Here is a 22,555-nt window from a genome sequence, read left to right on the forward strand (position 1 = left end):
CCACTGTGACATCCAAAAGATAACCATTAATGGAAAGTAATTAAATTCTCAAAGAAGTTAATGAACTGTAAACTCGGACATAACCTGATAGAAACTATTTGCATAGAAAAAGAAAAATGTATGTGAAAAATGAAACCAGAATAAATCCAGGAGTACAGCTCCAACATGGTCCTGACACCATGGGAGTCTTCATACCAACTGATCCTGTGGGCCTCCTGTGTTGTTTCACAAAGAAAATGAGTTTGGGTCCAGAGTGCTTGCTGTGTTTAGAGTCCTGCTTTTCTTTCATTTGAATCAAACACCTCTGCTTTATTTGCACTGCGTTTAAAGAGACATGTTGAATGACAGGGTAACGTGCAAAACTGAGCCATGCTAGACAGATGTGTGTATGCACTTGATCAGTTTCAACCTCTATTTAAATGCATTACTGCTAACTTATTGTATATCTTTCTACTGGTTGTTCTCCATCAGATGAACAGGAAATGACTGGCTCTATTATTTACACTGTGGAACTGAAGAGATATGGTGGTCCTTTGGGAATAACGATTTCTGGAACAGAGGAACCTTTTGACCCCATTGTTATATCTGGGCTTACCAAAAGGGGACTGGCTGAGAGGTAAGGGCATAGAGACTGTAAGGAAAAGGAAGAATCTCACTTTTGCTTTTAGCTCTTTAGTTTGCTGTTGCTTATTTCAATGAAGTGGGGTATGTAGTAGAAAGGAACTACTTAATAAAGGCTTCAGTTGCCATACTTGAGTCACCTGAGATATTAAAGGATGCCTTTGTCTCAACAATATCTGGAAATATTCTTTTAAGAGTTGTTAAATTAATCTTCAGTACCAAGTGAAGTTCAGCCATTCAGGTGGCCATGAGACAAAAGCCACTAGCTAAATGCCGCCTGCAGCATTAAGCCACGATCTGTTCAATGGCAGAAAAAAGTGCTTTTCCGCTAGCAGATCGATAGACCTTGAAACTACAGTGTCAGCTATGGTTTTCACTCAGATTTTGTTTGCACTGAAGCATAAAATACCTTTACTACTGACCTACTTTTTTAACCATCAGTCCTTTCTGCCCATTGAAATGGACAAACCTACTCTACTGATCTGAGTAGAGTTCATCAGTTGTCACTTGTGCTTTGTATAGTGTGGAGGGTTAACCAAAGCATCCACTCTAGATACTATGCTTCAGGATTTGATGGTGAGATTTTTATCAAATGGATCTTAAATTAGTAGATAGATAGATAGATAGATAGATAGATACTTTATTAATCCCAATGGGAAATTCACATTCTTCAGCAGCAGCATACTGATACAATAAATAATATTAAATTAAAGAATGATAATAATACAGGTGAAAAAAAAAAAAAAAAAAAAAAAAAAAAACAGACAATAACTTTGTATAATGTTAAATGTTAACGTTTACCCCCCCTGGTGGAATTAAAGAGTCGCATAGTTTGGGGGAGGAACGATCTCCTCAGTCTGTCAGTGGAGCAGGACAGTGACAGCAGTCTGTCGCTGAAGCTGCTCTTCTGTCTGGAGATGACATTATTTAGTGGATGCAGTGGATTCTCCATAATTGATAGGAGCCTGCTGAGCGCCCTTCGCTCTGCCACAGATGTTAAACTGTCCAGCTCCATGCCAACAATAGAGCCTGCCTTCCTCACCAGTTTGTCCAGGCGTGAGGCGTCTTTCCTCTTAATGCTGCCAGTAACTCGGAAGTTCTTACTCAGTGATGGTCCCTACGATGTTCTCAGAATTCTAACATTACCATGTTCCTGTTTTCTGAGGGATAAAATTGATGAACACTTTAGTCGCATCTGCGCAATAGTTTTATATATGTTTAGCTTTTTTGTTTTTGTGGTGCCCACGTTAGGTCAGTGGAACACAAGGAATTTAAGATGAAACAACCATAAGTAGACTTGCTATAATCTTGCTATAATCTGTACTTTATATTGTTCCTTTGGGTCAGATTATTCGCAGACATGACCTTCACTTCCACTGTTATGCAGACGACATACAGTTATATCTTAGTACACACTCCTCTACAGACTCACCTCCCAGCACTCTCACTGACTACATCACTGATCTTAAGCTTTGGATGGAAAATAACTTTCTCAAACTGAATGCCAATAAAACTGAAGTGTTACTGGTAGGCCCAAACTCCCAGCTTTCTAAGGCATCTAACTTCTCCGTTTCTATTGATGGGACACTTGTCAAACCTGCTCCTGTTGTCAGAAACATTGTTTTGTTTGATTCCTAACTTAATTTTGAGCTACACATTAGGTCTCTGTCCAAAATTTCATTCTATCATCTCTGAAACATTGCTTATCTCCTTCCATTTTTGTCCTTTAATGATGCTCAAACTCTGGTTCATTGTTTCATAATGTCTCGGATTGTTTACTGTAATTCCATCTTTATCGGCCTCCCTGCAAAATCTATACAGAAGCTGCAGTACATTCAGAACTCTGCAGCCACAGTCCTCACCCCCACAAAGTGTTCTGCTCAAATCTCCCCTGTTCTCTCCCAACTTCACTGGTTACCAGTTCCATCAAGGATTAAATTCAAGATTCTGCTTCTCACCTTCAAAACCCTACATAACCTTGCCCCTCTCTACCTCACTCAGCTCCTAGCTCCATACACTCTTTGTCTCTCTCTCAGGTCCTCACACAGTAATCTCCTTACTGTCCCATGCACCAGACTCTCCACCCTGTGAGGCAGGTCCTTCAATGTGTTATGGCCCCTAAACTCTGGAACTCTCTTCCATAGTCTCTCCGAGATTGCTCCTCTTTCTCCATCTTTAAATCTCAACTAAAAACTTTCCTCTTTGACAAACTTTTGTCTTCTGTGTGATCTTTTTTTTCCCTCCCCATCTATATGTAAAGCGACCTTGGGTTTGCGAAAGGCGCTCTATAAGTGCAACATATTATTATTATTATTATTTTTATAATGGTGTTCACAAAAACACGCCGCTCATCTCAACATAGTTTGTCAATTGATTTGTACTCACCGTTTCCAAAATAATTTGTAGTTGAGTATGATATCTAAAGATCTCTAGGTTGATACTTTCAACTATGTTCCTGGGTAGCTTGTGTTGTGAATTCTTACTTCTGGGTATTAAGAAATATTTCCTAACATTAGTGTGGTATTTGTGCTGAAGTTGTATTTTGTTTCCACTTAATCACTACTTGTTGTTTCCCCCTAGCTTTTAACTTTTGTAGTATCTCTGCAGTGGAGGTTTATCTCTCTCTGTACCATTGCATTCTATTTTTGGTCATCTCCATATCAAACCCAATTTCCAGCATGTCCTTCTTCATCACATCTTTCCAATTGTTTTTTGGTTTCTCTCCCTTGTCTTTTCTCTTCCTACTCCTTTTATCTTTTATAATCTCCTTAGCTAACTACTTTCCTCTTTTCTCCGTGGATGTTCAGCCCACAGGAGTCATCTTCTCCATCTTCTTTCATCATAGCCATATCACCTTTACGCTTCCTCTAAGTACTGCTTTTCTACTGAGTCCGTTTTGTTCACCCTAAATATCAATTGCAGCATTTTAATCTTGTTCACTTTTGTTCTTTTCTTCACTGTTATAGTGTCTATGCTACACTTCAGTAAACATCTCACTATCAATTTGTTTATTTTTATATCTTCAGTAACAGCATATTCTGCAATGCAGTAGTTTTGACAAATTCTTCCTCCTGCCCCAATTCTTTGTCATTTTGTTGCCCGTTTTCACTCGCTGAATCTGTCCCCAAGCACCAAAAGCTATTTACTCCCAGCTTCACTTTTTCATTTTGACCCTCTGCCCTGTAGCTGTAGAACAGGGCTTCTCAAAGTTGGTCCTGGGGGCCCACTGTGGCTTCAGGTTTTTCTTTCAACCAAATTCATAATCCGTGATAGCACCTGATAACACTGATCACAGCTAATTAGCTGGCATTTTTTTTCCTCTTCTCTTATTCTACATTAAGAAAGTACCACAGCATGATTTTTACATTTATAAGACATTTAGGAATATTTCCATTTTTGCCAGAGATTTAAATGCTTAACCATCTTTTCTTTGATTGTATTATATTTTGCCCTTTCTCTGTGCGTTTGCTCCCTTCATTGTGTCTTAATAATGTCAACCAGCAGAGCAGACAGCCAGGCAAACAGAACTGAATCATGAAAGGCTGCAACTACTTTAGCGTTAGACCCACTAATTAGAAATTAATTAATTAATTAATTAAACAATTAGAACACCTGGTAAAAAACAGAATGAAAATCAAGATGAAAATATTGTTAAAAAGAAAAAAAAAATACATTATTCCCATATAACCGCTTGGTAAATTTTTATATATGTATATTTACCAAACTTAGTTTTCTAATTTCTACATTTTTCCCAAAACACAGAATATGGCAAATAACATTTCACTTAATTATCCCAGGAGTCCGAATAAAAATAGAAACTGGTTGGAACAAAAACCTACAGCCACAGTGGGCCCCCAGGACCGATGTTGAGAACCCCTGCTCTAGAACATATCTTCTACTTTCAATATACTTCCCTTCATACCTTACCCTTCTCCACTTCCCTTATTCCATTCCCAGTTTCTCCCTTCCACATTTGCATAACTCAAAGTCCATCTACAAGACCACAGAGGCTCTTTCTTCACTTGCTTCATATCTGATGAGTCTTCTGTTATACTTAGGTACCTCTTCTCAAGGGCCACCAGATCACTGGGTGCCTTCAGTGTGATAGAGTTGGCTGAATGCTCTCACCTGGATGTTTTAGGATTTATGTTTATTACTTGGGCACAGTGTGTGTGTGTGTGTTTAATTATGGCTACCTACTACTTTAAAATGATACAGTTTGTTAACCACCTTTGACATTTCTATGGAAAAACTACATTTATGTGGCTGTTAACATCTGCTTACTGTTACATCATCAGCTCTTTACTGGAGTGAAAATCATCAATATAAAATGCACAACTTCATGATTGTTCATATGTATGTTTGTAATGTTGCATGTGCTATCATATTAGTGAGCTGGAAGCAGTCCACACTTTTGCCCTGATGGGCCCTATTAAAGCCACACTAAACCCACTTTTACATATTCTATGGTGTTTAAGGAAGTCCTCACCATTCATTGCTAAGACCTTTCAAGTGAGAGATCACACCTCATATTGGCATCCTTTGTGGACTCAGTTGACTGCCAGGCTTCCATAACTGATGGAGGAGGTACAACTGATTTAAAGAACCAGAATCCCTGAAATCATTACTAGTACCAAAGTTCTACATGATGGTTACTCAATTTATGACAAAACAGTTAGTTTGTAAAAAAAAATATTTTATGATCTGATTTTGTGCTAAATGTATTGACATTTTTCATGTGTAGTAATAGACAGTTTACTTCATCTGAAATTTGTATGTCTCATTCTATCATGTTGGTGTCTGCATTCGATTAGTTAGATCAGAACAATGTCTAGTTAAGATCCAGTTCAGTGTCACATGTACCAGAGTACAGTGAAATTCTTATTTATATGGATGACTAACATTATAATAATAATAATAATAATAATTCATTATTCTGTATGTCATTGCCCTATGGAACCAGATATCATCTTGTTTTGAAATCTCAGAGTCACTGGTTGATTATTTCAGTAGATATGGTACTAATATGACAATGTAAAGACAGTGCAAATGAAATCAAAATACGTGTAAAGCAAATTGCACTAACTTAAACTATGAAAATAAAAGCAAATACGAGTGTATGAATAGCAAGAAGAGAATAAATTAAACACAAAAGGAAAGTGGGATCAATATACTATTGTAAAGTGCACAGTCCTAAATGTGATATTTTAAACTACTGCAGAAGTCTATAATGTAGAGTTGTCTTCTTGGTTCACAGAGCTAGAGTGTCCACATTGTATGTTGTCAGTATTTTCCTGATGGTTTATTGAATGATTTGGAGAACACCAGCATTTACAGAAATTATAGATCAGTTCTCTTAAGTTTATTAGCAATTATACACACTTGATAGAAAAATAAGCTATATGTTGTGTCTTTTATAAAATGTGTTGTCCTTGTGTTCACCGATTAACAGTTTGTTTCTTGAGGAAGACACTGTTTTTGAGGTTGTCACCTTCCATGTCCATTTATATCTAAAATACTGATTGGTGGTAAGGACAGTGCATTTTAGACGAGCAGCTAATATTTAATTTAGTTAGATTAGATAAACTTTATTAGTACCCAAGAGGAAATTCAAATGTATACTACAACAAAACAAAAAAATACACTGATGTTGAATCAAAAGCATAGTATAAGGAAATAGAACAAAAATATATATATAATAAATAGTATGCTAAAAATATAACTTCAATAAACTGAATTTTGTACTATTTCTCCTATGATTTCTGACTAGAGTGAAGGAATGGACATTAGGAATAAGTGTTAAATTGCCTAATGGCTACATGCACAAAAGTTTCCCAGTGGTGTTTCTTATTACACCACGAAGGTATGAGCCTGTGGCTAAAAATATACCAAGAAAGCACCCCTTGTAGGAAAAGAGCAGAATTGTTCATGATGCCATTTAATTTTGCCACCATCCTCTTCTCCACAACAGCTTTCAGAGTGTCCAGAGTCAGTTTCACTGTTTAGCTGGCTTTACTGATAAGTTTGTTCAGGCATTTGAATCAATTAAACTCGAGGTGCTTCCCCCGCGTAGAGGAACACACTGTCTATAACAGACAGGTGAAACATTCCCAGCAGCAAATGACCTGAGTCTCCTCAGGAAGTAGAGCCTGCTCTGGTCCTTCTTGTGCTGCGCCATTGTGTTGTCAGACAAATGGAGGTTGCTGCTCATATAGGTCCCCTGGTATCTTCAGCTCTGCACCATCTCCACTTCCTCCTCCTGGATGTTGACTAGTCTTAGGGGCTCCTTAACACGTTGGAAATCCACCACACAAGACACAACAAGACAAAGTCTTCCACCAGTTTGTTTTCTGACTCCTCTCCATTATCAATACAATCTGGGATGGAGGAGTCATCTGAGAACTTCTATAGAAGGTAAGAGCTAGGAGTACATTGTAAAAGCATTGAATAGAAGATAAAAAGGAAGGAGAAATGAGTTCTCTGAGGTGCCCCAATGTTGAATGAAGCCATTTCGCAAACTGCCATCTGTTGATCAGGTAGTCAGTACTACAGGAGACTGTGGGGGCATCAAGAGTCGTATCCCTTTGCTCGTTTCTTAGAATGGTGTTAAAGGCACTGGAGAAATCAAAGAACATGTGGACAGCATCAATTTTATTTGAGTTGCAGCCTGTGGACAGCATCAGCTCTTAAAAATAATATTCATCTCATTACTTGTAGAATGATTTTGGAACATCCATCTTCTCCAGCAGTAACCCCTGTCAGTTAAATGTTCTACATTTTATTTTACTTAATACGTATGTTTGCTGAATTCGAACTGGATGAAAATGCTAAGCTCTCAAACTCTTTTTAGTTTTTTGGAGCTAAACGTGGCCCCAGGGACCCCTTGTGGCTGATGCATTTCTTTTTAACCACCAACTTACTTAGAGGCTATTCTCTAAGAAATCATCATTTCTTGCCCCTGCTGCCAATAAGCAATCTCTCATATTCTCCCCAGTGAGTTTTTCTTGAACTTATTTCTACCTATAACAGATTGCTTTTATATTATAGTTGTCTATTTTTTGAGACATTGTATATATTGGCAAAGTCACTTTCTATTTTTCACTCATGGTTTTCAGAATATTGCCTTGCTTTCACCGAATGCTGATTTTTTGACTTGCCATTACAAAGTTGACACCTAGTGGTGAAGAAATGTAACAGCAAATGTGTTACTGAGAGTTCACAACAAGCATTCTATAAAATATTTAAAAAATACATATAGCACATATGTCCCCATATCGTTCAGAAAACTGACCTCATTCATTATGATCTCCCCAGTTATTGACATGGTGGACTCTCCTACTTGAGGTTTGCATTTTGGAAAGGGTTTTCAAGACAAGCTCTGAGGCTAGGGATCTGCACTGGCAATCGGAAGGTTGCCGGTTTGAATCCCGTAAATGCCAATAGGGACTCTGCTCTGTTGGGCCCTTGAGCAAGGCCCTTAACCTGCAATTGCTGAGCGCTTTGAGTAGTGAGAAAAGCGCTATATAAATGCAAAGAATTATTATTAATTATTATTATTATAATATCCATTTTCAATTCTCTTTCATTGATTTTTTTTTTGTTTTATATTCTAGTGCTTGGGGTGAATCTAAACCATCACAAAATATTGAAACTTTTTTTTTTAAAATGCTTTTATAGCTATTGTATATTTCTGCAGTGTAGTATACAGCTTAGAGAACAATGTCAGATTTTGGCAATTTGATCTGTAAGCTCACCTAAATGTAGCTCACCTTTCTCTGTGGATGATATTGTTTTAAGGACTGGTGCCATTCATGTGGGAGACCGAATCCTAGCCATAAATAACGTGAGCCTGAAAGGGAAGCCACTGAGTGAAGCTATCCACCTGCTACAGATGGCTGGAGAGACCGTCACCCTAAAGATCAAGAAACAAATGGACCGTAAGTGACTTTATACAATAAAATGACAGAAAAGGACATTGTTTTTAGGTGCTGTTCTCACTAGACTTTCTTGACCATGCTATCATAATGTTTACCTCCATAATACCTTAGATAATGCTTACAAGGAAGGGAAATCATGCAGAGATTTACGTAAAGACATCAATAGACATTGCATTTCTTAAACCAAAAAGTTTGGAACATTTTAAAGCAAATCTGTTAAGTGAATATAAATAACAAACTGTTAAACTGTGGTTGTTTCTTTAATCTTTCACAGTAACTCTTAACTCTGAGCACCTTGCTTAACCTACCTGTGTCCCAATTGAAAAACAAATTAGAGCTAGCATTTTGTCCGACCCTGTCACAAATTCAACTTGTTAAATACCACATTGTATTTGACAGCTCGAATATTTTTAGACCTGCCTAGCTGCTAGCAGAAGTCCTCTCTGGTACCTCAACTTCCACAAAAGGTGGTTTAAACTAAAATCGTCCCACTCAGACAGGGCCAGTTTAGAATTTCCAGTTCATTTCACACAAACATAAGGACACCATACAAACTCTGCACAGGCTCAGTCTTGTTTTTGAGATTAGATCCCAGGATGCTAGATGCTTGACTCATGACTGTTTCTTTTTTTTTTTGTGAAGTTAATCCAGATTGCTACTACCCGTTCAAAACATTTTATCTATATGCCATGTAAATTCACTAAATCTTTCTTACCTTTCCAAGGAGAATGATTTGATTTTTCTAATATTACATTTTTTGTTAATATAGTAGGTTTTCAATATGAGACTCCTTTGTAGCTCATCAAGCAAAAATGTGCACAAAACTAAATTCAGGGTGGGCTGAATTATATCATATCTGGTATGTACTGTAGGTCCATTGGAGGTCTTTCAGTCTGTCTTTAAGTATTTGCAGGTAAAAATTCAGTTAATTTACAATAATAATAATAAATAATACAATAATAATTTTCAGCTTACCGTGGCTTTGGATACTCTGCATTTATCCAGGGACCTCATCCATGGGCAATATGGCTGATGCAGATTTTAGTGCAGGGTTGTTCTCAGATCAGTAGTGTAAGAGAGGTGAGGACTAAAAGGCATGCAGTCATGGGATGCTTTATGGGAGAACTGGCTAAGTGATTATGCTTGTGCAATAGAGGAATTAGTGCAGCCGCCCCTCATTAACAGCTTCTGGTGGCAATTAGCACAATGCCTACACAATTTGTAGAAAAGAGTATGAGTAAAAGAATGGATATTGTATGGAAGGAATAGATTCTGAAAAAAATACGAATAACCAAAAATTAGAAAATGAACTTGGCAGAGTGAAAGAGTGCTTGGATGTTTGGAGCATTAGGTGTGAATCTCTGAGGAGCAAGGAGTGCCATTCCAGAGAAGTGTCAAATTTGCTGAGTGAAGGAAAGGGCAGGGGAGATCCAGGGCTCATTTTGACTTGCTGAGTACTGAAGGAGGTGACCGGGGATGAGAGCGAGTGCATTCTGGGTAGTACAGAGTCTGCTGAGCATCATAGACAGCAGAGGAGACCAAAGGTTCACTGATGAGGATGTGAGTGATGATGGCATGAATTTTTAACTCTGTTTTAACTGTCTATTGAACACCTCATACTCTGGTTTTAAGGGGATATTTATTTATTTAGAAATTTTATAACTCTTGCTTTTTAACAAACATGTACTTTTGTACTGTTTGGCACCAGAAACGTGCCCTAGTCCACCCTCAGTTCATGAACTACTAGATGTCTCAAAACAGGTCGGGACTCGTTGGTTGTGTTCACGGGGCTTCACACTCACCCATGACATTGAGGTACAGTATGTGAAACCAGTCTCCTCTGAAAGTTCAGAGCAATGCTCAGAGTTAAGGGCGGAGTGGTGGCTCTGAGGCTAGAGATCTGCACTGGCAATCGGAAGGTTGCCGGTTCGAATCCCGTCAATGCCAATAGGGACACTGCTCTGTTGGGCCCTTAAGCAAGGCCCTTAACCTGCAATTGCTGAGCGCTTTGAGTAGTGAGAAAAGCGCTATATAAATGCAAAAAATTATTAAAATTAAAAAAAAAAAATAAATTAATGCTGTTATGGGAGTGTAGCTGGCTTCTCTAAACAGACCCAGGGGAAGAGAGCCAGGTGGTGTCTCAGAGTAGGCCCTGCAATGCTACACTAGCCTGTCCCTTTTTGATTTCTGGACCTTGCGCCTATTGCTGTATGGATAACGGGATCTCCCTTGTAATTGATGTAAGATAAAAGCCAAGACAACCATAAAGAGCTGCAAGTAATAATAATAATAATAAATTTTATTTATATTGCAGTGGTGGTATACTATTTATATCAGCCCTGGAGGAAGGGGTGTGTCTAAGCAGGAAGAAACCAGACGTGACATTACAGTTCCTCATGCCATTGACCTGCAGGTCTGACAGTAAAAGTAAATTAACACATTAGGAGACAGTGCCAACCCTCAGTTTGGGGAGGAATTTCAAGATAACAAGCCCTGAAGTTGCCAGCCATGCACACATGTGTGAGACTACTCTTAAGAAATTTAATGTAAACACAGATGGATGAATGCTTTAAATAAACTTTGACATGTAGTTAGCTAAAATGTAATTAATTAGGAGATATCCAAAAAAGATGGGAAGGTATAATGTTGCAAACCTTTCAGGACCATTCTCTAAAAAGAAGATGGCAACCGTAAATGATGTGAGTGATCCTGAAGATGAACTGACTGACTCTCAGAAGACCAGTAAACTGTCGGAGATTTACTCCACAACCATTCCCAGTGTTGATAGTGCTATGGAGTCCTGGGATGGATCTGGAATTGATGGTGGCTTTGGAAGTCAAGGTAAGGCTATGTTAAAAAGGATGTTCATTTTAATGGTTTTCTAGGGGCGACATACAGAAAATCTAATTTTAATGAAGAAAAACTATGACTAATCTACTTTGATAAATATTAAAATGTTTAGGTGAATTTGTTACGACTTCATTTTTTCATTCTGTAAAGTTTCAACAATGTAACAAAAGTTAAAATACTAATCAGCCATTACACGATGGATCAATATTCATGTAGATGAGCTGTTAAATAGACACTGTAGTTTGAATTAAGACAATTTTCGTCAGTTTTTTTTTTCGTTTTGTGTTTGGTTTCAACTGTTGAGATTTACTCTGAAAATTTCTTTCATATTTAGATAATCTGGGATTGCAGTTATTCAAAGATTCTTTTGCTACAATTTTATTTTAACCAAATTTAAATTTAAAATGCTTTGAATTTTAGAGGAGCAATGTGAACAATATAATATGTGGTTGAAAAAGGTCATTTAGTTTCAGAATTCTACACATCTGTGTTTAAATTAGATTTTTTGTAAGCCACCTTGTATGACACATACTAGATTGTATGTGTCCTTAAATTTGTATGTATGTGCTTATTTATTTATATATATATATATATATATATATATATATATATATATATATATAAAGTTAATATATGTGTGTGTGTGTGTGTGTGTGTGTATGTATGTATGTATGTCCAGCATCACTTCCAAACGGCTGGAGCAATTTTCATGAAACTTGGTACACATGTTTCTCATTGGTCAACTAAAAATACTGTAGGGTGAAATCAACCCTAACCCACCACCTTCTGGGTACAGTGGGGGTGATCTTGCGGTTCTTGTATGCATGTTATCATCCAGTGGACAATCGGAACGACCACCCGAGGTTCAAACTGGAGGTGACTGTCAGCATTCTTTATGTGTGAGCACCACTACCGCGCCCCTGTTGCTTTTGAAATTAAATAGAGTTGGCCGGTTCCGAGCATCAATTGGATGATAAAATACATACAAGACTGCAAGACAAGAACATTAGTGAGTCTTCATTGTTTAATTTATTTTTATTTTTAAAGTTTTTTTTTTTTCATTATATTTTTCACAAACAAAAATAACACTTTATTTCCTCCTGGGCAACGCTGGGCATTTCAGTTAGTTAACTATATTTATTTAAATTTGCTTTTATTTTTTTACCTTTACAGGCACCTACATTCACCATGGGGCTGGAATCTCCCTGCATCCCAATGAATGGAGAAGCGCCAAGCAGCGTAACAGCACGCCGCCTACCAGTCGACGGAAGAACTACCCCTTCACTGACGGAGGGTTCAGCGAAGATGACTGGGACAAGCCTAGTGGGTGAGTGAAGTACTTTCAGATGCAAAGATGCTTACTGGTTATCCAAATCATTAATGAAAATTATAACAGAATTTGAAGCATTCTTCCTCATGTTAGTTTGCCCTTTGAAACATAGACACAGAATTAGGCAAAAAGTGACATACCCATGTATCTTGTATTATTCAGAATATTTTTTCTTGTTTAACTGTTTACAGTATACTATGTATACTGTGCCCTTAAAAAGTATTCACCAAAATCAGAAGTTTTCACATTTTATTGTTATACAACATTAAATCACAGGGGAGTTGCTGTAGCTTTTTTGACACTGATTAACAGAAAAAGACTTTAATGTCAAAGTGAAAACAGATCACTGCAAAGTGGTCAAAATGAATGACAAATATAAAGCACAAAATAAGTGCTATTCAGATTGATATTTTGGCAGTCACGACAGCCTTGAGTTTATGTGCACAGGTCTCTCTCTTTCTCTCTATCAGCTTTGCACATCTGGACACTTCCATTTTTCACTCGTCGTCACTGCAATACTGATCAAGCTCTGCCAGGTTGCATGTCAATGGTTAGTTAACAGCCTTTTTCAAGTCCAGCCACAAGTTCTCAATTAGATTGAGATCCAGACTCTGACTCAGACATTTCTGAACATGAACATTGTATAGCTTTGGCTTTGGCTTTGTGCTTGGGGTCATCATCTTGATGGAAAGCCAATCTTCTCCCAAGGCCTAAGTTTCTAGTGGTCTACATCAGTTTTTTTCCTCCTCCAGGATTTCCCCGTGTTTTGCAGGATTCATTTTATCCTCACATGCCTTACAGGCCGGCTGCAGAGATTTATCCTCACAGTCTGATGCTTCATAGTGGGGATGATGTGTTTTTGGTGATGTGCATTGTTTGGCTTATGCCAAACATACCATTTAATCTAATGGCCAAAAAGCTTCATATTGGTCTCATCAGACCATAGAACTTCCTTCTAGCTGACTTCAGAGTTTCCTATGTGCCTTCTGGAAAACTCTAGTTGAAATGTCCTTTGCAGTTTTTTTTTTTTTAAACAGTGTCTTTCTCTCTGCTGCTCTCCCTTTAAGCTCCAACAGGAGAAGCATCAGGGCAGCTGTTGTATAGTCTCCCATAGCTTGTAACTCCTTCAGAGTTCTCATGATGGCCTCCCTCACTAGTCATCCTCTTCCATGGTCACTCGGTTTTTGTGGACAGCCTTCTCTAGGTAGCTTTACAGCTGTGCCATTCTCTTTCCATTCTTTTAGTGATTGATAGAACTGGACTCCAACAGGTATTCACTGTCTTTGATATTTTCTCATTTCCATCCCCTGGCTTAGGTTTTTCTATTGACTTTTAACAGAATTTTCTGGAATATTCTTTTGACTTAGTTGTGTAGGTTAGACCACATACTAAGCCACTGCAAGTTGAAAGTTCAAGATGAGGGACATTTTGACTACAAACAACTGAAACCCCAGATGGGTAATCTCCACTGAACTAATTCTGTGACTTCTAACACCACTTGGCTGCACCAGTGATGATTTAGAGGGGTCATAGTAAATGGGGTAAACAATTATATACTGTTATGGCATGTTTTATATTTGTAATTATTTTTACACCCCTTTTCACAGATCTGTTTTCACTTTGGCATTAAAGAGTCTTTTGGTTGATCATTAGCAATAAAGCAGTACTCGGTTTACTCTGATTTCACTTGCTTAACAATAAAATGTGAAAACTTACAAGGATGTGAATACTTTTTATAGGCACTATACATCTACATATTGGTGATAATTTATGTAAAATAGGTTTAGTTTGGATTCTCCCAATTTATACTTGGATGGAGAATTATAATTCTTAATCATATATAAATATATGCAAACTACGATTTATTAAAAGAATGAAAGGCAGTAAGCACTTCATGTACTGTAACAGAAAGAAGTATCTTGCCGTCCCATTGATTTGCAAATTTACTTGTTTGCCCGGTGTGCTACAATTGTCATTATTAAGCAAAATGTTGTGTCAAAGAGTATCTTTTAAAAAAATTGTAATAATAGTAACCTGACGCTTCTGTGTTGAACAGATCAAAAAACCTTTTGTCCTAATCGGGGTGGGCTGAGTGTATTTTCTTTAGCATTTCTATTATTTAGCAACAGAACTTCTCACGTAAGGAAAAACGTCCTTGTATTTAAGCAAACGTTACATGCTGATACTTCATAACAGTTTTTCAGTTATTGTTGCTTCTGCTGTAGGCCAAAGCATTAGTTCATAATGCACATGTCAAGGATAGCTCTGTGTCATTTCATTCCAATTGTAATTTTAACATACATAATTGAGTGTGTAGTGTGTGGTGCCCTCCACAACAGAGTTATGGCTCAATATACAATCAATTTAGATATCAAGTACAGGCTGTCATCATTTGTATCTGAGCATTTCTGCACAACTGTACTTTCATTATTTTAGATTAATGCTACATTTTGTGTTCTATCCATCATTTTTCAGGTGAGCATAAGTACCTCGACAACTGTACTTTTGTCTCATATTCTTCTTTTCATGTCAGATTTTAGTTATGTATGTGGTAGGCAGATTGGCAACTGTAAACCTGGCCCCAAATGTGAATGAATGTGGATGTGTGACTGCATGATGCCCCCTGTAGAGAACTGGCACCCTGTCCAGGGTTGTTCCCTGCCTCGCTCCCAGTGCTGCTAGAATAGACTCCTGAAGGAACCTGAACTGGATTTAAATGGGTTTTAGGAATGTATAGATGTATGTAAATACAAAAGAAGACTTTGCTGGCTCATTGCTAATGAAGGGCACTTTAAAGCTTTCCACAATGCTGCCAAATGTCCTTTATTCCCTTACACTCAAATTCAAAAAGAGCAATCAAAAAAGTTTCAATTAATAAATAAAATGCTTATTAATTCATCAATTATTAAATTAGTTAAAATTGCAGCCTATGAATATAAAACATTACTTTTAACTCTAATTGACAATTTCAAACAACGTTTCAGTGAGATGATCCAGATATGCTGTAACCCTTCAGAGGTCCATGATTGCTCCTAGGAGCTTATCAACTCTGAAAGTATGAAATTTTTAAAATAATTTTAGCAAAAGACCTCAGATAAATGGTAATATGCTTTTAACCTTGAGTTTCATCTGTTTTTGTCAGCTGAACAAAACATTCCAGAATACAGTAGCGATTTTTGAGGGTTTGACATTGAGTTTTATATCGAGGGACAGTCGGCTGGCTTCGGAGATTTGCACTTCACTTGAAAGGAATAATAGTTTAAAAGTCCAGAAGATCAGGGAGAAATTTTGCAGAAAGGGTCAATGTACCAGCCATTGGTCGGCAACATCCAGTTGCAGAGTTTTTCTTTCCCCACTGCCACCCTGCATCTTTTCTTTCTGTTCTTCTGTGTTTTCTTGCATAATCAGACTCATCCTGTTTGCCAAATCTTCTGTAGTTCTTGTTCACATTCATTCACATTGTCTTGTTATCCTGTGTGTTTGTTTTTTTTTTTTTCCTTTTATCTCTTTTCAGGTGTTCTGTGTCTCAGATCTGAAATCTGTCTCATCCACCTTTGTACTAACAGTCTGTGAGGCTCCTGGTTTACCCATAATGCATCTTTCTGTCGCTTCTTTCACCAACACAGTCTTCCTAAACCTTCAGTGTTCAAAGACACTAGATTTTTTTTTTCTTTCTTCTTTTTCTACCCTGTACTTCTTCCAGTTTCGGGAGGCCTTGGGCTGTGTGTTTTTTTTTTTTTTATTATTATTAATTTTTAAAAGTAACTGCATGAAGCCTTTTTTTGTTCTGAAGGACACTCTGCTGCAAACAAAAGCTCCACTTGTAATGCTAGAAGTTGTGTGTGAAGAACCCCTCTTTCCCAGCAAGCCAGGCCCATGTGTCTGTGACCTGGCAATGACCTGTTGCTGCTCCTGCGGCTTTTGCAAACCCCCCAGCCGCAAGAGGAGTGCGCTCATTTTTTGGTTCCTGCATTGAAACAGATATCTCAGCCACCATCATCATGGGCTCAACCTGGATCATGAGGACAGTTTTTGGTGCCAGGCTTTGGAGGATTTGGAAACGTGTGGCCAGTCAGAGCTCCTACGGGAAATTGAGGTAATTTTATTCTTTTTTTTTTTTTTGGCTATTTCTTGTAAGGGGTATACAATATATACCATTATGCTACAAATCTTCTTTTCAGTTATTGAAGAATAAAGAGAGGGATGACTATGGTAATATACAGAGTAGTCTAAACTGCATATACTGACTGAAGTATTTGTGTATTTCCAGATTAATCATTTTTATACACCATCAGGCATGGACACTAATTCTAATAAGCGGAGCAGATCATTCACTTCATCAAGCTTGTCTGGTTCACCAAGACGTTAGATTGCCCCCATTTGTCATTCAGTCAGTTCTTCAAATTGTCCGTGTGTTCACTTTAATTACACTACTCATTACTCCATTACAAGTGGCTGCAACCAGTTGTATGAAGAAGTTCTTCCTAGTTGCCATCTTGAATGTACGTAGATCCCCACTATATTCTCATGTGGATGATTATTTTTATTTGAAGAATTGATATAAATCACCTGTGTAAATGTTTGTGTTAATTCCAAACAACTAAGTCAACCTCCTTGGTGTTAACCCTGAACATAACTTGGATTTGGAATTCTATGTAATTACGGTTCTACCCGAGACAGGTTCAGGTTGACATGTAATGATTCGTTTTATAATGTTAAGCGCATCTAGTGGATGAAATAACCCCATGCTGCCAAAAAAAAAAAAGACTCATAAATGTCTATGCTTTCTGCTACTTTAACTCTATGGCAACTCATTTTTATCCAACAAAATATCTAACAAAAATGTAATAGCAGAGTGGAAAATTGAATGAACTGAAACTGAACTATTCCATAAATCAAATGATAGTGATGACTATAACTGACGTGGTCATCAGATGTTGACACGAAAGGTGCCTAACGTGTATTATCAACAGTTATAAAAACTAAATTAAGAAGAACACATTTAATTCTATCTACAGCCTACATGCACTCACTGTCTAAGATATTCTCTGTCTGTGTAATCACTTAAATGTCTTAAATCACTTAAACAGTCTGAAACCCATCGATATATGAGACCTAGATATGTTAGATTCTAGAGAGATTGTTGCCTGACCAGCAGAATCCAAGATGATTTGGAATTGTCTGTCACATCCATAATCCACTGCCTTCGCATTCTGTAAGCCATTACTGTATGGTTTCATACTTCATACATAAATCCCAAACATTCCTCATTTCTTTCTTATCAGTTTGTTGCTGTCATCAGGACTTTCAAGGATGTGCACAAACAACTCTAAGCCCTTTTTCCATTCCCACATTTCTTTTTCTAAACTCTTCATTAAATTGGGTGATTAATTCAAGCCATGTGACACATGCCATAAACCTTTAATGAAAGGACAATATATGCTCCACCACTATTCCAATATGGGAAGGTTAAATAAAATTATTATTATTATTATTATTATTATTATTATACACCGTATGTGGTGCACTCACATCTGTTGCAAACTGTGAATTTGGCTAATTTTATGCACCAGAGTTGGGGGAAAAATGACGGTCTATTATAGGGTTAGCAAAATAATAAATGGACAATGAAATGACTTAACAGGTATTCTATTTTCCAAAGTCTACACCTCCAACCTTTTGGGGAGAAAGTGTGCAACAATTTATGACAATTACAATTTGGTTGCATGTCTCTATCAATTGTTTCCTATTATGTGGAATAAAGCCATGATTTCAAAGCATATGTGGCATCTTTAACAGGTAATTATGATGTTTTGTCTGCTGCCAGGTCTAGAACGTTCGTTGGACATTAGTTAGTAAAGGAAGAAAAAATGAATCCAGGAAAAGGAACTATCTGTATCTCTCCAAAGAAGTGTTTCTCAGCTGTGACCTAGTTTATTAGATCAGCTTATACTGTATATGAAACTTAAGATTATAAGCGCACCACTCAATGTGCTATAAATTGAATTTCTTACAAAAAAGAAATGCAGTGAGTACAATGGATACAGAAGTGTACTAATGGACCTATTGTCGTTAAACTTTGAAATGAAATTGCCAAATAGATGTTATGATTGCTGCATCTAATAGATAGATAGATAGATAGATAGATAGATAGATAGATAGATAGATAGATAGATAGATAGATAGATAGATAGATAGATAGATAGATAGATAGATAGATACTTTATTAATCCCAATGGGAAATAAATGTTATGATTGCTGCACCTAATTTACAGTTTAAAATGTGACCAAAATCCATATAATGCCTCCTATTAAAAATGTCTGCATATTGACAGGTGACGTACTACGGCCAGTCAACTCACTAAATATGCCACTAAATGCATCCATTTGCAGACTGCTACATTACACAATATTATAACCTTTTCATCCCCATACTGTAATAAATGGACAGATACATACAGTATATAATTGAGAGAGTTGGTAATATTGAATGTTCTGTCAAGGCTGACTATAATATGTATAACGTTTCATGTACTTTATCTGTATCCCACACCTCTTTAGGCATCAATCATGACTGGTAGCACCATTAGCTTAGGTGTTGATGGGAACAAAACACACGTCAGTTCTGTTGGCCAGCCAGGATTGAGCCCTCTGAGGAAAGGAACATCCATCCTCCATGAGGACGGAAAGACCAAGACACTGGGTCGAGGAGTTGACAAGAGCTGGGAGGTACGGAGGATCAAAGAGGAGATCCAGGAGATCATGTCTCCAACGCCTCTGGAACTGCATAAGGTATATATAATTTTTTTGCCCCATTGCCTTGACAGGAAAAGCAATGCAGGCAAATACCCTTTTCTCAATCTGAAGATCTTAATAGCCAGAAAAATGTCTCAACTGTAGCTTTGACTTGTAAGTTTGATTTACCATTAGATTGAAACTATCTGCTAAAAGAAGTGGCACAATAGTACTTTATTTGAAAGGAAAAAAAATGTCAAACATGCCTAATTATGAGAACCATGAAGCCTTATTCATTTATGACAGAACCATTTTTGTGATTTTTGTCATTCTAGTTGTTATGTTGTTCAAAAGACTTGTGACCAAAAAAATCATGTCTTAAAACAAGTTATTAAGATAGACTCAGTGCACTGTGTGCATCTATCCATATAGTGGAATTTAATTGAATTTGGTTATTTTGAATTTAAAGTGTGTACCTGCCATTTTAGATGAATGACTGAAGCACCATACAGTACTCATAATTTTAAAGCTTTTAGATTGAATATAAGATGAAATGTGAGTTGTGAAAGGCATTTTTGGCATTTACTTTGAGAAGATCATTTTTGGTTGGCTTCACACCTCTTTACTTTCCAATATTGTGTGGTGGACACAGGTCATCTGGTCAAGTGTTGGCTCATTTTGTATCTCATTGCTTGGCTGCTAACTAGGGGGGAAAAAATAAAAAACAAATGGGTCCGTGTCTTAAATAGAAAGTCAATTACATTTAAGGCAAAACAAGTTAATTAGCAGCAAAAACTGGTCACTAATTAAGAAAGCTGTAAGAATGACAACCTGCAGACACAGTAGCCCCCCAGGATCGGAGACAGACAGTCCTGTTCTGTACACATTCTTGTTCTTGTAGCACTGTAGTAACTTTGTCAAAGATGTAGGAATTTCAGGGCAAGAGCTGTACCCTTATTCACCTTATCCAATGGAATGTCATCATTTAGTATTGTGTTACTGTCTTAGATATGATCACAAATCTTTGCCACAAACTAACATCACTCTCACATATGCAGGAAAATCCACTTACCGCTTTTTATGAAGCCCTCAGATGTCACTGCGCCATCAAACACTGGATCCGATGTCATCATTATGAAGTGCCTCTATCCACTTGAAGCCTTCTCATTGCTTTTATTTTATACTAGCTGTGCAAGCCTGTGCTGTAAATAGCCCGGGCTCCTAGAGACTATTGAAATTGTCAGGAAAAAAAACTGAAATGCAGAGTTGGCGATTTCGTTTTGTGGACATGCTCGCCTCCCCTTGTCTATCAGCGGCTAACCGAGTTTCTCTCTTGTTTGTCTTTCCTCGGTGCTCTCACTTTAGAGACGGATTCGCCTTCTTTTTAACTTCATGCTGTAGCCTCGTCCTTCTTTCTTCTTCTGAGTCGTTAACTTGGGGCCGCCCTGCCGGCTCTTTGATCTTCATGCTGTAGCCTCGCACTTCCGGGCTCGACAGACACACTTCCACGAGTAGATGTTTATATATAAGATATACTGTATTAGCCTACTACAAGTTAGTTCATGTTAGTATTGTTTTAGAATTATTATTCAACTTTAAAATATTTGTGCTATATTTAATACATATACTATTTTCTCCCTTTCTATCTTTTCAACTATTCCCTTACATGATTAAACATTATTTAATAGTGGTGGAGTAAGACAAACTCATTCTGAAACTCTTCTCTCAGCTTTCTTCAATGCTTTCTTCAGTGCTTATAAAAAACAAAGTTGCTAAGGATATTAATGTCTCCTGACTTTTGCTGTTTGAATGTACTGAAACCACACAGTGGAGCCTAAGCAAACAGCAAACCGCTGCACAAGCTGGAGTAAAATGCAGACCTGACACTGACATGCAATTTGGGAGAATGGAAAATAATTCAGATGTGTAATAATTGCGTTTCTTGTACTACTGTAGGTTACAATTGTGAAGGACAGTGAAGGGGATGACTTTGGGTTCAGTGTGTCTGATGGGTTCCTAGAAAAAGGTGTGTATGTGAACATGATCAGACCAGATGGGCCAGCAGATCGTGGTGGACTCCAACCTTTCGATAGAATTCTACAGGTAAAATGTTTGTGGTTAGTTCACTTTTGATACTGTTGTCTTATAGCCATAGCTCTTAAATCTTGTTTCGTTATTTTTTCTTTGTAAGCGAAGTTTTGCCAGAGGAGTAACATTAGAATGACAATATTGTTTACCTAATAATCTCTCTAACATCAGAACATTTTCATTACTGATTCATCCACAGCCCTCCTTCATGGTGGATTAAGTGTGCAAAGTATGAACAGTTTTCCATTTGTACCAGACATGGTGTTTTATATTACTGGCAAAGAGTTTCATTTTGATCAAAATGGAGAAACTTTGGCTCAGGATCTGCAACACGTCTTTTCAAACTTCAGGCTTAATGTTATGTGGCTTCTCCTCCAGACTGGCTTATAATTACTCTGCCTAAGTGGTTATATCTGTGAAGGTCTGTTAGGATCATGGCCTTCTGGGCATGTTGTGCCACCTCAGTCTTTTAAGTTTGTAATTCTTTCCTGATGATTATTAGATACTTTGTCACTTCAGTGATGAAGAATCTTTTTCTTTGATTACACTGGTCAACAAGCATTTTGACACTGGGAGTGTTTCACCTTTATTTTAACAGGTTTCACTTGCTGACTCCAAATCTGAAAACCGTTCTTGTCCAGCACGTCCCGTTTTTTAGTTATGATGTTCCAGGTCTTGGACAACTAGGGTGACTGGACAGTAAAGGTGGATAACCATTTTGATAAATGCCGGTAATTCCACTAGGGATACCATTGAGATAAAAGAATTTGCCACATGTTACTAACAGCTGTGAGTTGTTTACCTTGTCATTATTATTTTTTAATCAGCAGAAAAAATATTTGTTACTGATTACCAGGTCTTATATGACTCTAAAGCACAATGACAACTCAGACATGATGTACAGTAGGTAGTCGGTTTTACTGTTAAACATAACATTGCATTTCAGGACATTTTGTTTGTTAGATTCACCATTACTTTGAAAATTTTGTCAAGG

The 22,555-nt window shown here is 37.4% G+C and overlaps 1 protein-coding gene across 8 annotated transcripts in view; it reads left to right on the forward strand.

Moving 5' to 3' along the window:
- Positions 1 to 22,555, forward strand: part of grip2b (glutamate receptor interacting protein 2b) — a 458,459-nt gene that overhangs the window by 429,303 nt on the left and 6,601 nt on the right. For 6 of the 8 annotated variants that reach the window (XM_051921290.1, XM_051921289.1, XM_051921293.1 and 3 more), the window contains 7 exons: positions 472 to 616; positions 8,419 to 8,558; positions 11,220 to 11,399; positions 12,582 to 12,735; positions 16,720 to 16,834; positions 19,300 to 19,530; positions 21,430 to 21,576. In XM_051921290.1, coding sequence (XP_051777250.1) covers positions 472 to 616; positions 8,419 to 8,558; positions 11,220 to 11,399; positions 12,582 to 12,735; positions 16,720 to 16,834; positions 19,300 to 19,530; positions 21,430 to 21,576 — 1,112 coding nt within the window. Of the gene's footprint in view, positions 1 to 471; positions 617 to 8,418; positions 8,559 to 11,219; positions 11,400 to 12,581; positions 12,736 to 16,252; positions 16,835 to 19,299; positions 19,531 to 21,429; positions 21,577 to 22,555 lie in introns of those variants that run through there. The other 2 variants (XM_051921294.1, XM_051921295.1) reach the window with 2 other exon arrangements.

Source organism: Erpetoichthys calabaricus, chromosome 18, assembly GCF_900747795.2.
Source record: "Erpetoichthys calabaricus chromosome 18, fErpCal1.3, whole genome shotgun sequence".
Taxonomy (NCBI): Eukaryota; Metazoa; Chordata; class Cladistia; order Polypteriformes; family Polypteridae; genus Erpetoichthys; species Erpetoichthys calabaricus.